Source organism: Vigna radiata, chromosome 6 (genome assembly GCF_000741045.1).
Source record: "Vigna radiata var. radiata cultivar VC1973A chromosome 6, Vradiata_ver6, whole genome shotgun sequence".
NCBI classification, from domain to species: Eukaryota; Viridiplantae; Streptophyta; class Magnoliopsida; order Fabales; family Fabaceae; genus Vigna; species Vigna radiata.
In genome coordinates this window covers 35,825,082-35,839,176 of record NC_028356.1, presented here as the reverse complement: position 1 = coordinate 35,839,176, position 14,095 = coordinate 35,825,082, and the positions used below count along the sequence as shown (strand labels likewise).

At 34.1% G+C, this 14,095-nt stretch overlaps 2 protein-coding genes across 2 annotated transcripts; one reads left to right on the top strand and one right to left on the bottom strand.

Moving 5' to 3' along the window:
• Positions 1-2,474: 2,474 nt before the first annotated feature.
• On the top strand, positions 2,475-10,667 carry LOC106765114. The gene is made up of 17 exons (XM_014649619.2): positions 2,475-2,950; positions 3,468-3,821; positions 3,924-4,064; positions 4,444-4,576; positions 4,683-4,796; positions 4,889-4,962; positions 5,049-5,123; positions 5,623-5,715; positions 5,831-5,891; positions 6,422-6,754; positions 7,482-7,608; positions 7,717-7,816; positions 8,389-8,458; positions 8,542-8,694; positions 8,834-8,929; positions 9,284-9,603; positions 10,036-10,667. The coding sequence occupies exons 1-17, from the start codon at positions 2,864-2,866 to the stop codon at positions 10,294-10,296; spliced, it is 2,592 nt and encodes an 863-aa protein (XP_014505105.1). The 5' UTR covers positions 2,475-2,863; the 3' UTR covers positions 10,297-10,667.
• Positions 10,668-12,594: 1,927 nt separating this feature from the next.
• LOC106764905 (pathogenesis-related protein 5-like) lies at positions 12,595-13,868 on the bottom strand. The gene is made up of 2 exons (XM_014649342.2): positions 13,544-13,868; positions 12,595-13,368 (listed from the first exon to the last, which is right to left on the bottom strand). The coding sequence occupies exons 1-2, from the start codon at positions 13,593-13,595 to the stop codon at positions 12,686-12,688; spliced, it is 735 nt and encodes a 244-aa protein (XP_014504828.1). The 5' UTR covers positions 13,596-13,868; the 3' UTR covers positions 12,595-12,685.
• Positions 13,869-14,095: the final 227 nt, after the last annotated feature.

The window sequence follows — 14,095 nt, the reverse complement described above, 5'->3', positions numbered from 1 at the left end:
ACACCAAATCATTATTATCTATATAATTATCGTATGGGCGACATGTTTCTCAATTGGGCGAGAAAGTAGGTTAGCAAGTTTCATTAGGATGACACATTCTTGTTTGAGCGAGAATGTTTCATAGGCTCCTTTTCCATAATTCACAATGTCGTCTGGACGACAAATGTCTAAGTCAACATCTCCATTGTTGTTAGTATCATTTCGGTGAGATATTCCTCACTTAAGCGACACTTGAGTACTTTGTCAGCTTTTTTTCTCCTTCAAATTCACAATGTCGTTTGGACGACAAATGTCTAAGTCAACATCTCCATTGTTGTCAGTATCATTTGGGTGAGATATTCCTCACTTAAGCGTCACTTGAGTACTTTATCAGCTTTTTTCTCCTTCAAATATATATACAAATGGAAATTAAACCACTCAAAATCACTTATTCACACTTAATATATCTTAGATCAGGGTATCTTATTATAATCAAATTAAGTTAATAAGTGTCATGTTTTTATAAATAAATTTAGTGAATTTTGACTCTTATCATGGACTAGGCGAGTCGGGCTACGTCAAAATGACGAGTTCAAAAGACTAACTTAATCCACTTAATTATAATCAGATTGATAGACTGATCCGTCGAGGCCAACACATTTTTATATTTCCACTATTTAACATACAAATCACATGATATACTATTTTATGAAATATTTTATTTAACTAAGCAAAATACACTTATAATTTTAAAAAATATTATTTCAACATCAACACAATGCTCAAATGTCATTTCTTCTAAGAAAACCAAAACAATTTCTCCCTTACTTAAGTTATTAGATCTCACTTAATTGTCATTATAAAACTTAAACTATATGTAAACTATATAAATATTGAAGAGAGAGTTGATAAAATTGTTCTATTGTTCTATATAATAGAATGATAACAGTTGAGTGATTATTTTCATGGAAAAAAATATATTATACTCTATTATTGTCTTTCTAAAATCACAAGTCACATCTTCAACAATAAAAATTATTAGTCAAATAAAATTTAAGTGTTTCACACAAATTAACAAAACAAGTTAAAGTTTTTTATAAATTTACATAAGTCACGTTGAGTAATTTCTTTGTATTATTTTTATTAGATCAAATCTAAATAAACTAATATATGATTAATAGGATATAATGTATAATTTTTACAAATAAAAAAAAGAAAAATACAAATTATCTAAGAAAAAAAAATTGTCTTTAAAAAATTAAGGTATGATTTTGACTCAAGCTCAATAATATTTACCATAACAAAATAAACTCTACAATTAGTAAGTAGTTTTCTGATAAATTTAAGGGAGTTTGAGAAAATAAATTCCAAAAAACTTATAATGTTTATATAAAATACTTATTTTTTAAATTATATCGTTAAAATTTAATATTCATTATTTAAAATCATGTGTAACATTTAATTTTGAAAACATCTAATAAAAGTTAGTTATTATCAGTAAAAGTTTTTCTACTTCTATAATTATTTTTCAAAAATACAATTTGCACATATTTGAATTTCAGAAGGTAAAGTTTAAAAATATTTCTATTCTTAAATCAACAAAACCCTCTTTCTATGTTTTATATATCAAATTTAAAAGATTTAATTTTTCATTGTTAATTCTTACAAATGAAAAGTTTGCTGGTAAAAAAAAAGTTTAAAAGTTTAATACTTTAAATTTGATTACTAAAGATTTTATAAGACTATAGTAAATATGTGAATATTTCGTTGCATTATTTTTTATAATTGTAAGTTTTATAATAATTTAAATTTTTATAATGATATGAATAATTGCATTCTTATTATTTCTCCATTCATTATTTATGTAAAAAAAAACAAAAATCCTGTTTTCATCATTTGACATTGCCTCTTAAAGAGTAATTATGGACAAGGGAATCAATTAACGAGTGTATTTAATTTATAGGTAAACGTTAACTGTACCAAGCTGAGACATTTCAACTTGTAAGAAGTTAAATTAAATTTAATATACATTTTATAAAATAATATTGTATATTTAAACTACCAAAAAACATATATATATTTATGTAAAAGCAATGTAAAATACAGGTTAAAGTAAGTTATAATAAAAATAGAAACTGAAATCATAATTTAAAATGCATATTACTAATTTAATATGTGTCTCAATGAACAATTATTATTTCAGTTAGAAAGAAGTAATTTTTATTCTTGGGTATAAAACAAGCAAGGAATTAAATATGACATCACGTTAATTAATACTCAGCACTAAACTTAACGACCAAGAATTTTATCTACACGCCGTTGATAAATAAAGATCTTCATTTGGAAAATTTACTTTTATGATTAATTATTAAAGTATGATATTTTTAATTTTGTAGTAGAAAAATGGAACATAAAACAGCAATAAATAAAAAGGCAGCAAAATATTAAAATAATATTAAGAACCAACTACTCCACCCAATATTTTCATCTTCTTCCTGTCTTCTCAGCTTCTTCTTCTATCTAATATCTTTCTATTTCTTTCACTGTCAGTGTCTTCATTTTTTAGCCTCGTTTCAGGGAGAAAGAAGCTCATACCGAACGCAACGACGTCGTTTTGCGAATTCGAAGCTCTCTGAATCGTTCTTCGCGTTCTCTCTTCAGAAACTGAGGTTCCGTTTTCGCTTATATTTATATATCTCGGAACATTGTTAATAGAAACCAGTGTTACCGGTTGAGGCGCAGGGTTAGGTTTTTTTTTCTCTCTCTCTCTCTCTTCTGCGTGAAGTTTTTCGGAATGCATCGTAGCGAGCGGTTATCGAGCGCTCCGATCGAGGAATCGCCAGCGGTTTGATGGAATCGGCACCGTTTGCGTTCCGGCCATTCCATGGAGTCCATGGTTCGGTGCTATAGTTCTTCTTACGCGTTATTTGGATTTCGTTGCAACTTTCGATTCGCCGTTGTTGTTTTCGAGGTTTGGATTTTGCTACTTCTTCACCAGTTTACTAATGTTTTTGTGTTCGTTTTTTTATTTGTTTTTTGGACATTTCTTTTAGTTCAATGTTGTTGTAACATCTAGGTCTTAGGATTTTTGTGAATAGCATGCTGAACTGTGCTTAGGATCTACTTTGTAATTGGAGAATGTGAGTGGAGATTTATAAGAGAATTGATGTTTAAAAGTTATATTACGGGACCTGAAATTCTGTTTTACTATTTTCACGATTTGTACCAGTAGGTAGTAAAATATATATAAATAAATAGAGGGATTAAGATTTAAGAATCAGAATGTCTTCAATTTCTATTTCAAAAATGGGTCTTAGTTTTCAAAATGCAACTAAACGAGCTTGCTCAGGCACCTCCATCTAATCATTCATTGCTTGGAAGCAAAAAATTATGAAGTTTTGATTCATAATGCTTGTTTAAAACATTGCATGGAAGTGTAGTCAGTATAGTTTCTAAAGTTGGATATCTATTGTTATATCCTGCATCAGATTGTATTGATATTGGCATGGTTGGAAGTCTATAATGCAAAGCTCCCAGAACACCGATTTCATGGGGGAGGTTTGGAAGGGAGGAGTGGGAACATTGCCTCACACTCTTGCATACATGACGAGATACTTGAACAGAGAAAACGACCTGGTCGAAAGGTGTATTCCGTTACCCCACAGGTTTACAAACCTGGTCTTTCGAAACACCTCCAGCTTAAAGGTAGAGCGTTGCTTGGTATATCAACATCATCAGAGCTTCTAGAGATTGAAAAGCAACCTATTAGGATATATCTAAATTATGATGCAGTTGGTCACTCCCCTGACAGGGATTGCCAAAAGATTGGTGATATTGTCAAGGTGTGTATTTAAAATCAATGAAAAAAGGATTCATTGTTAATATGGGTGTTCTCTTTCACATATACTATTGGTATGGTTTAACCATTATTTTTTTATGAACAGCTTGGGGAGCCTCCCATAACTTCTCTTTCTGGTTTGCCTTCGTGTAATCCTCTTGCTGATCCTCCTGTCTTTGGCGATTGTTGGTATAACTGCACTTCTGAAGATATCTCAGGAGAGGACAAAAAACATCGCCTTCGTAAGGTTTGTTGGGATTTTGCCTTTTTTTTTTTTAATTTTTTTATTTAATTATAAACTGTTTTACTTGATTGATAATAAAAAAAAAGTGTCTCCTGTTGCCATAAAGAATTAAAGGTAGATATGCGTGAATTCCAGAGAATTATAAGATCCACTATGTGGGTCCATAGTAGGCAGCCTTACCTTGCAACACAGCTTGAGTCAAATCACATAGCCACAAGTCCAACTGTTACGTTGATGCTCCTCTTCATCATGCCGATTATGTTATGTGACTCTGTGTCATTTTTGGCAGTTTTCTATTTATTGTTTGTCAGGGTGGTGTTAGCTAGAGCTATACTATAAATATTGGATCAAGATATTTAACATTAGTAGAAACTTATTGCAGGCATTAGGTCAGACAGCTGACTGGTTTAGAAGGGTATTGTCTGTGGAGCCTGTGAAGGGGAACTTGCGATTAAGTGGATACTCTGCATGTGGTCAAGATGGAGGTGTGCAGCTCCCTCATGCATATATTGAAGGTATGATTCATTTGTTGGCCTTCTGTTGAAAATGTAGTTCTTATAAAGCTTTTGGTTGACTGTACTAGTAAATTTATGATGACGACTCTTTGTTTGCCTTCCCTAGAGGGAGTTTCTGATGCCGACTTGGTTCTCTTGGTGACTACAAGACCTACTACCGGGAATACACTTGCTTGGGCTGTGGCATGTGAACGGGACCAATGGGGTCGTGCTATAGCTGGTACATTGAATGTGTGGGTTTTAATGTTGTCTTTATCCCTGGGATGCTTTGTAACTGAAAGTGCTCTTTGGCTTGCTGGTATTTGTGTGCAGGACATGTTAATGTTGCTCCACGTCATTTGACAGCTGAGGCAGAGACTTTGCTATCAGCTACTTTGATACACGAGGTTGTTTATTTGTGTATAGAAAAGATGAGATTGCAAACATAGCTATCTATTTTGTGTCTTTGTTGATTTTATTTGATGCTTTTCAGGTTATGCATGTTCTTGGTTTCGATCCACATGCCTTTACTCATTTTAGAGATGAAAGGAAAAGACGCCTTGACAAGGTATTTGCTGCTTTTGTTGGCGATTTTACAATGCTATGGAATATTATAGATTTATAAGCCATTGATTTTCAAGTATACTTTCCTCCATGTTTGATTTGAATTTTACAATGAGTAACTGAACAACGGTGGCTTCTAACTTCATTTGGTACTGATAGTTGTTTACTGCTCTCTTTATTATAATCATTATTTATCGTAGTATACTGTCAGTCATGAAGTTTGAAACTAGTAACAGCTGAGTTTGTATTGCAGGTGGAGACAATTTTTAGCTCTTTTACATTATTAAATATTAATTTGTATTGAAAATAAGTTGATGAACTTTAATGAATATGGAGTTTGTATGAAAACTTTACAAATCTTGTGGCATTTAATCCTATTTTTAGAACATCCTCTGTTTTTCTTTCCGATATGTATGTTAAAATCTTTTTTCTTTTTAAGCACTCCTTCGCCTTCTAAGCCATATTGTCACATTTTGGAAACTCATTGTTTCTTGTGTTTCTAGGTTACTGAACAAGTTATGGATGAAAAGATTGGGCGGATGGTAACACGAGTGGTTCTTCCACGTGTTGTCATGCATTCCCGGCATCATTATGCGGTAATTTCTGTGGAACATATTCTCTATGATTTCAATGGCAACTTTTCTGTTTTCACATGTAATGGGATCTTCATTAAAAGATTCAACTAATGATTGATTAGTGATTTGTTGGCAGGCATTTTCAGGAAATTTTACTGGCTTAGAGCTGGAAGATGGTGGAGGACGTGGCACATCAGGTTCTTAATCTAATCATTTTCTTCTTATTTAGAAGTGCGATCCTTTTCCTCTGGTCTATGTTGTTTCCACCAGAATTAGATTACATTGGCAAACTGTTTTTCAATTGCTGAAGCTGGCAAAGCTGGAATTTCATTCAGAACATTTTATTTGTCTTTTTATATTTCCAATCCCTCATCCTGCCCCTTCCCCTTTTATTTTGAAAGAATAATGCTATCCTGGTGCTTTAGTCCAACCAATATTAGTAGAAAGACTAGTTAATCCTGGGTGTTGCAATAAGTTTTTGCTCAAATATATGGTTTAAATTTTATATACAATATGCATATTGAAATGTTGAAATATTTTTGCCCTCTTGGGAAAATTATAAACAGAACATTATTTTTTTATTCTGTTCTTTAATTTTTCCAAAAGTACACTTGAGTAATGACAAAATATGGAAAAAAAATTAGAAAATATCATGCATGATGTTTAAGTGCTGCTTCCAACTTATACCATCAAATTCATCACTCCGAGTTTGATGATTGGGTTACAGGGTCTCACTGGGAAAAGAGGCTTCTGATGAATGAGATCATGACTGGTTCTGTGGATACAAGATCTGTAGTTTCAAAAATGACACTAGCTCTATTAGAAGACAGTGGATGGTACAAAGCCAATTATAGCATGGCAGATCAACTTGATTGGGGTCGGAACCAGGGTACTGAATTTGTTACCTCCCCTTGCAATCTGTGGAAAGGGGCCTATCGTTGCAACACAACACAATTCTCAGGTTGTACGTATAACAGAGAGGCGGAGGGTTACTGCCCAATTCTAACCTACAGCGGAGATCTTCCTCAGTGGGCTCGGTATTTTCCTCAAGCTAATAAAGGTATGCATTTTCATGTATTCATTTTTAATATTTGAGTGCTAATCTGTGTATGGACTGTTGAGAGCTTTCATGTGTTGATAATCAATGCTTGGGAGAGATTATATTTTATTAATGCTATACTACCAATTAGAACTTTGTAGTAGAATGAATAAAGGGAAGGTCAGAGTGGGTAAAGGTGGACAATTAAAGTTAGGACTTAAGCATAAGAGGAGAACTAAACCCCAAAACTAGTCTATTAGGTGGGAGAACTTCAAAGTTTAAGTTACATTTAGTAGCTCATTATACTCAATGTTCCTAACTTTGTTAGGCCCTATAAGGGTTGACGTCTATCACCACGTTTGTAGCGGCTAGGATGGAATTTAGTTAGAACTGGAGGGGAAGTCAGAACCAAGGTCTCTTCAAGCGTGAGGGAATAAGTTATCTCAAGCTACGTATCTTTTGTACCCTATGCTCAATCTATCTTCATTCTATACACTTGGTGAGGAAGAATAAATGTCATGTGTCTTTTACATTCTTTCCGTATTAATTTCTTATATCTGGACACGTTCTTGCAGACTGCCAAGCGATTGTATTTTTGTAGATTATTCTAATTCATTTGTAGCTGCTGCTTTTTTATCTTGTTTCACATTGAATTTTTGTCATTGGTAGATGTTGTAAATGGTTTTAAATGCTAAATGAAGATTTGGTTGTAGAAAGTTGAAATATCATGATGCACTGGTTTGTGCAGGTGGACAATCCTCATTGGCTGATTATTGCACTTATTTTGTTGCATACTCTGATGGATCATGTACAGACACTAGCAGTGCACGAGCACCTGATAGCATGCTAGGTGAAGTTCGAGGAAGTAACTCCAGGTCAGGTTTCTTCTTTGGAATGATAACATAGCCTGTTTTTACATCCAGTTTGTCATCAAACAGGGTGTATGGTTTCTACGTTCTAAGTGTTATTGCTTTTTAATGCAGGTGTATGGCATCATCCTTGGTGCGCACAGGATTTGTACGGGGTTCTCTGACCCAGGGAAATGGCTGTTATCAGCACAGGTGTATCAACAATTTTCTAGAGGTATAGTTTGTAATGTTAATAGTTTTAAGGAAATGCCTTAATTGAAGTTAAAGATTGGCAGACAATGCCTTTTTTGATTGATGTGGAGATGACATGATGCAATACTATAATCCTTAGACAATGAAAGTCTGACACGATCATTTAGTTACAGCAAGTTTGAAAGTGTGTAGCCAATTGTTTCCGTTGAACTAAGGAATGAAAATTGAACTACTACAGAACTAGCCAGATAATTAGGTTGAATAACCTCCACTTTGTCTCTACCCACTCCAGGGGCGATTGTTTGAGCAATGAATGACGGTCATTGAATTTTTCTTGTTCTTGTTAAAACAATAAATTTGTACTTTTTTGTTCTTTCCTCATGGTTTATATTATTGTAGATACTTTATATTCTGAAAAAGTAATTATTTCTCTAATTTAGAACCAAATTTGAGTAGACACTTTCTTCATTAACATTTGAACAGGTTGCAACTGCTGCTTGTATTTTCTTTCACCTTTTTCTGAATTGATTGGTACATCTCCCTTCCTTTTCCTTTAATGTGAAACCACTGAATGAAGCTCCATATTGCATACAGGTTGCTGTGGATAGTGTCTGGAAAGTGTGTCCTCAGGCTGGTGGACCCATTCAGTTCCCTGGCTTTAATGGTCAATATTTACTGGTGTTTTCTTTTTTTACACATTAATGTTAGATTCCACTAAGCTGATGGCTTGCTTTTGCTTACCAATAGGTGAATTAATCTGCCCTGCATATCATGAGCTCTGTAACACGGATCCAGTGGTTGTGTCTGGGGAATGTCCCAGTGCATGTAATTTCAATGGAGATTGTGTTGATGGAAGGTGTCACTGCTTTCTTGGGTTTCATGGTCATGATTGCAGTAGACGTAAGCTCTCATTTCCCAGGCGGTGACTGAACTTCAGTATTCATTTTACTTTGATTGCTAAAATATTACCTTCTGTGTAGTGGTATAATATTTGTTTATACTTTGTTTTATTAATTATTGTTCTCTTCGCATATTCCAGGTTACTGTCCTAGCAATTGCACTGGCAAGGGGGTGTGTCTCACCAGTGGAATATGTGAATGTAAAACTGGCTATACTGGCATTGACTGTTCCACTGGTACATTTCAAGTTCTATACTTTGTAGTTTCTTGCTTAAAAATTGTAACAGTAAATAAATGATCCTAACCTTTTAGCATTAGTTAGATAATCACGGATGAGCTTTTGAATAGTATTTTTACATTGTTAGCCAATATGATGAATATTCGAGTGCTTGAATATATGGACTATATTGTGGTCCTGCAGGATAATTAGCCTCAGTTCAATTCATGAAGGCTCCTGTTTATGTACCCTCCTCCTTTTCCAAATGTTTGGATTGCACTTACATGTTAAATTTAAACAGATTTAGTGAATCTTGTTGAACAATATTTCTAGTAGGAAAATCTTTAATTGTCGTCCCTGATATTACATGCAGCTGTTTGTGATGAGCAGTGCAGTCTTCATGGTGGAGTTTGTGATAATGGAGTTTGTGAATTCCGTTGTTCTGACTATGCGGGATATACTTGCCAGAACAGCTCCAGGCTCCTCTCCAGTCTTTCAATTTGCAGAAATGTGCTGGGAAATGATATTTCCGGACAACATTGTGCACCCAGTGAACCTAGCATACTTCAGCAGCTAGAAGAAGTGGTTGTGATGCCCAACTACCATAGATTATTCCCTGGTGGTGCTAGGAAACTATTTAATATATTTGGCAGTACGTACTGTGATGAGGCAGCCAAAAGGCTTGCCTGCTGGGTAAGTTCTATCTTTTCCTGCCAAAATTATTCTTTAGATCCTTCTTTTTCCTATTTGTAATATGTTTCATTTTTAGTCATGCTCAATTTTGCTTTTCAATGTGGTGTTTATTTTAATTTTTCGGTAACTATTTATTTCGCACAATTTGAAGCCTTGCATGTGACTTTCCATTCTGATGTAACAATAGCACGGACCAAATTTATTTGGTTTTAAAATAATATACTGACGCTGGTTATTCCGCTAGCCATAATGTAATACCGATTCTGACTAGTATGCTGATTCTAACATTGTGTCTTTCTGAGGATGACTGAAACCTTAAACTATAATTCTTTTTAGTCGTGTAATGCTTGATTACCCTGCTTCTAAATTTAGCTGTTCATTTAGTTGTAGTGTTGCTCATTTATCTAACACTTTTGGTACATTAATTTCCAGATCTCAATCCAAAAGTGTGAGAAGGATGGAGACAACAGGCTACGAGTATGTCATTCTGCTTGTCAGGCTTATAATCTAGCATGTGGAGCTTCACTGGACTGCGGTGACCAAACCCTTTTCAGCAGCGAGGGGGAGGGGGAGGGTCAGTGCACTGGCTCTGGTGAGATGAAATTGTCATGGTTTAATCGGCTAAGAAATAGTTTTTCTTTGAGAAATAGTTCCTCAAAAGTGATATCTATAATAAGATATAGGCAGCTTTAGCTTCGATTGTTTTCTCTCTCTCCAGGGAGAGGGGTGCTTGGATTGTAACTTCACATGGTTATTTTAGGAGAAATTGGGGGGCATGGAACGTCTTAGATTTAGGGCCTAACTCGTCCAAAATTGTCTAGAAAAATGGGATGAGAAGGCTAAAGATTTGGCTTTCGAAGAGAGCCGCTTGTAGAGAAAATTGATAGTCTTTGGAATTGCATAGGTGATGAGAGAACAACTGAAGTTTACATTAACTGACTTTTGGCCGAAGGCCTTCAGGGGGGAAAGAAAAAAATTACCCTTCATTTGTTTTGCTGTATGTATAGTTGACAAAGTCTTCTTCATTTTACCCTTTTAATATATTTTTTTTTCCAGTATGGCCATTTTTTGTTTAATAGGAATGAAGTGTAGTCGGCTTTACTCTTGTTTCTTTGTTCCGTGCAATTTTATCCAACATTTTTTCTGTGGAACATTCTTCGTAACATTTGTTAACACATAGTTGAACTCTGTTAGAAATAATTTAATTCAGTGGGTCTTAAAACTTATTTAATGTTTTTTAATTTTGTAATTTTCAGTAAAATTTGTTGTTTTACAACACGAGTTTGTGTTTTAAGGTATGAGCAGAAATAATTGTGAAAGTTAGTAGTATTAGATTCATATATAGCCATAATTATTTCGCCATATAGTAAAACATCTTAATTTTTGTAACACTACAAAGTTCAATATTGAGAAAAAACTCAATAGAGAAACTTGATGTCATTAAAGAAAGCATCTTTAGATGCAAATTTTGACAGACATTGATAAACACATTCTTGTAAGTGGATATCTAATTTGTAGCTGTAGTATTGTCCAAGAAAAAGAAAACAAACTTAAATATATGACATTGTAAGGGATTTGATATTGTTGGAAAAAATGTATACTGTTGTCTAAAGTCAATAAAAGAATAATACTTTGTAAATAATTTTACAAGACAAACAACACTTTCATACCATTTGGATTCAAATACATCCACAGTTTTAAGACAAACTATAAACCTAAAGACCCTTATATAACCATCAACATTTATTCTTTTACTTATTTTTAGGTTATGTGAGACTTTAAAAATGTATATTTTCATTATACTCAATCCATATTGTGTTGAAAACACTATTTATTATGAAGTAGACCACAATTTGAAAGAGAAAGCTTCAAAATTTTAAAGGAATAGAAGCATGTTAATCCTAACTTAGCTTTGTGCCTGGGTTTCTTTAAACATCACCATTTTGGTGGTAAGTACTAGGACAAATAAGTATGTGCGTAATGAAAGGATTTATAGGGCCCCACCCCCACAATTAATTTGTGTACTTTTAATTTTGGTATCAAAATGAAGTTGAATTACAGAAATAACTTGAACAAATTATTGTGAAAACCTTAAAAAATTAACGTCAACATATTCATAATGTTTAATAGGACATTCGATTCAAACAAATTCATCAACAATGAACTTAGTCTGTTCCAAAAGTTCACAAATAGTCTTGTTTTCAATAGAATGAGCAAAAAGATAGATGCAGGAATGTCTAAAATAGACATTGATTTGGATAAAGAAATAATCATAAATCTATTCCCACACCTCATTCTTTTAAAAGCGAAATCCCACTCTTAATCTTCATCTCATCTGTGACCACTTTTAAGAGCACTAAGCATAGTTTTGAATATTCATAATAGAAAAACTTAACTAAATTATCCACCAAAAGGAGTTCGTGTTAATCCTAAACCCGTATTCACAAACATGTACATTCATTTAATGTATATTATAAAGGTAAAATGATTAGAGTGAATTTTTCTAAGGACTAAATATGTTTTTCGTCCCCCAACTATTGGCCGTTTTTGTGTTTAGTCTCTCTTTCAAAATATAGTACAATTTAGTCCTTCAACTTTAGAAAATTATGGTTTTAGTCTTTTTTACCAAATTTTTTAAACTTTATTTGTTGTTTCAAGCACGTTATATTATAGCATTTGAATTGTTTACACTGTTTGACACATTTTTGCTTCAATGTTAACTAAGAAATGCGTTTGAAATAGCAAATAAAGTTAAAAAAATTTGATAAAAAGGACTAAAACCAGAGTTTTCTAAAGTTGAAGGACTAAATTGTACTATAGTTTGAGAGAGAGACTAAACATAAAAACGGTCAATAATTGGGGGACGAAAAACATATTTAACCCTTTTTCTAAAAAAGAAAAGAAGAGAAATAAATGTAAAATGACTAAAGTAAATTTTTGTAAAAGAATTAAGAAAAAATAGTGTGAAATAAATTAAAAAACATTGTATGAGAAAAAGTATCATATATTTATCTGTGGGCACTGATTTTTATGCGTGGGAAATTATTAATTTATTACATTAAGAAAGATAAGTGTGAGACTATTAAGGGCAAAAGGCGATAAGATAATCAGATCCAGAACAGGTGCGAGTGCTGGAAGCATCATCGTAAGCGTAACTGTACGCTGTTGGACACGCATTCTTGAAAATCTCCGAATAATGTGTCGCCGAACACGTTTGTGGCGTTCCGTGCTCGCCAGTGCAGCAAAACACCGACGTGTTAAACGCGGCGCAAGCGCTTTTGCACGCAACCACCGCGCCGCCGCCGTCTCTCACTTGCAATTCCTCCGGACACACTGCGTTCAAGTCCGCCGAGCACCCTGCGTACTGGCAGTCACCGGTTCCTCCGGTAGCCCGCACGCCGATGCCTACATTGTAACCGTCCACAAGACTCACGTCGTAGAAGTCCTTGTCGCCGTTACCGGCGAATCCGATGGTGAACTCTGCCAGAGTGGCCGGTGGAACGCCTCCCCCGGTGCACCGCAGTCCACCGGCGCAGTCTCCGGTGGCGCATGTTCCGATGCCGGATCCGTCGAAGCTACAGCCAGTCCTGGCCCATAACCGGCCGGACCAGCCAGATGGTGCAGTGAGCTGAACCTCCGCACCCGGCTCCAGGGGGAAACCGCCGTCGCCGAGAGTGGCTACGCCGTTGCCGGAAAGTGTCCCCGGCCAAACTGTGTAACTGCAACGGTTTTGGAGGGTGAACACTGTGGCAGATGCTACATTACCTGAAAAAAAAAGGTATACATAAAATTATAGATTAATTATTTCTCCACTGAAATATGACTAAAATATAATAATTAGTTTTTAAATGAAAAATATTTTAAGAATGAGATTAGTTAGATTTAAATTCAGTGAAATTATTAAATAAAAATTCCATGAAATGAGAAAGACGTTGTTTACCTAATAAGAAGAGGAGGAAGTGGGTAAGTGCAAAAGGTTTTGAGTTTTTCATAGAGGAAAAGATAAAATATGATTGGAAATGCAAGAAAGTGTTAAAGTGAGAATGGAAAATGGAGATGCATGAAACTTAATTTATATTTGGGATTAAGCCTCTAACTGTTATTTAAGAATCTGGCATACTCTTTCTGTCACTAATTTAATACTGTCGGTTATCTTGTCATGCTCCTCCCAACTCAATTGCTTCATGCTTTATATCTATTTATCGTTACTTCCCATAGCTGAATACCTCCATCAATCAAAAATTATAAATTCTAATAACTCAATATACCAAACATTACCTAATTAATCTATATTATATAACAAATTTATGTATTTATTTTACCTCTCCTTTCATTGGATCTATTGTCTTAAATTCTCCTCTTTTATTTTACAAATAAACAAAAAGTAAGAAACACAACACATTCAAGTTTTGAAACCATTTACAAAACAATTAAAGGAAAAAAAACTCTCTTAAAGTGAGTTCCTATTAATCACAGTGTTAAATTTCTAAGA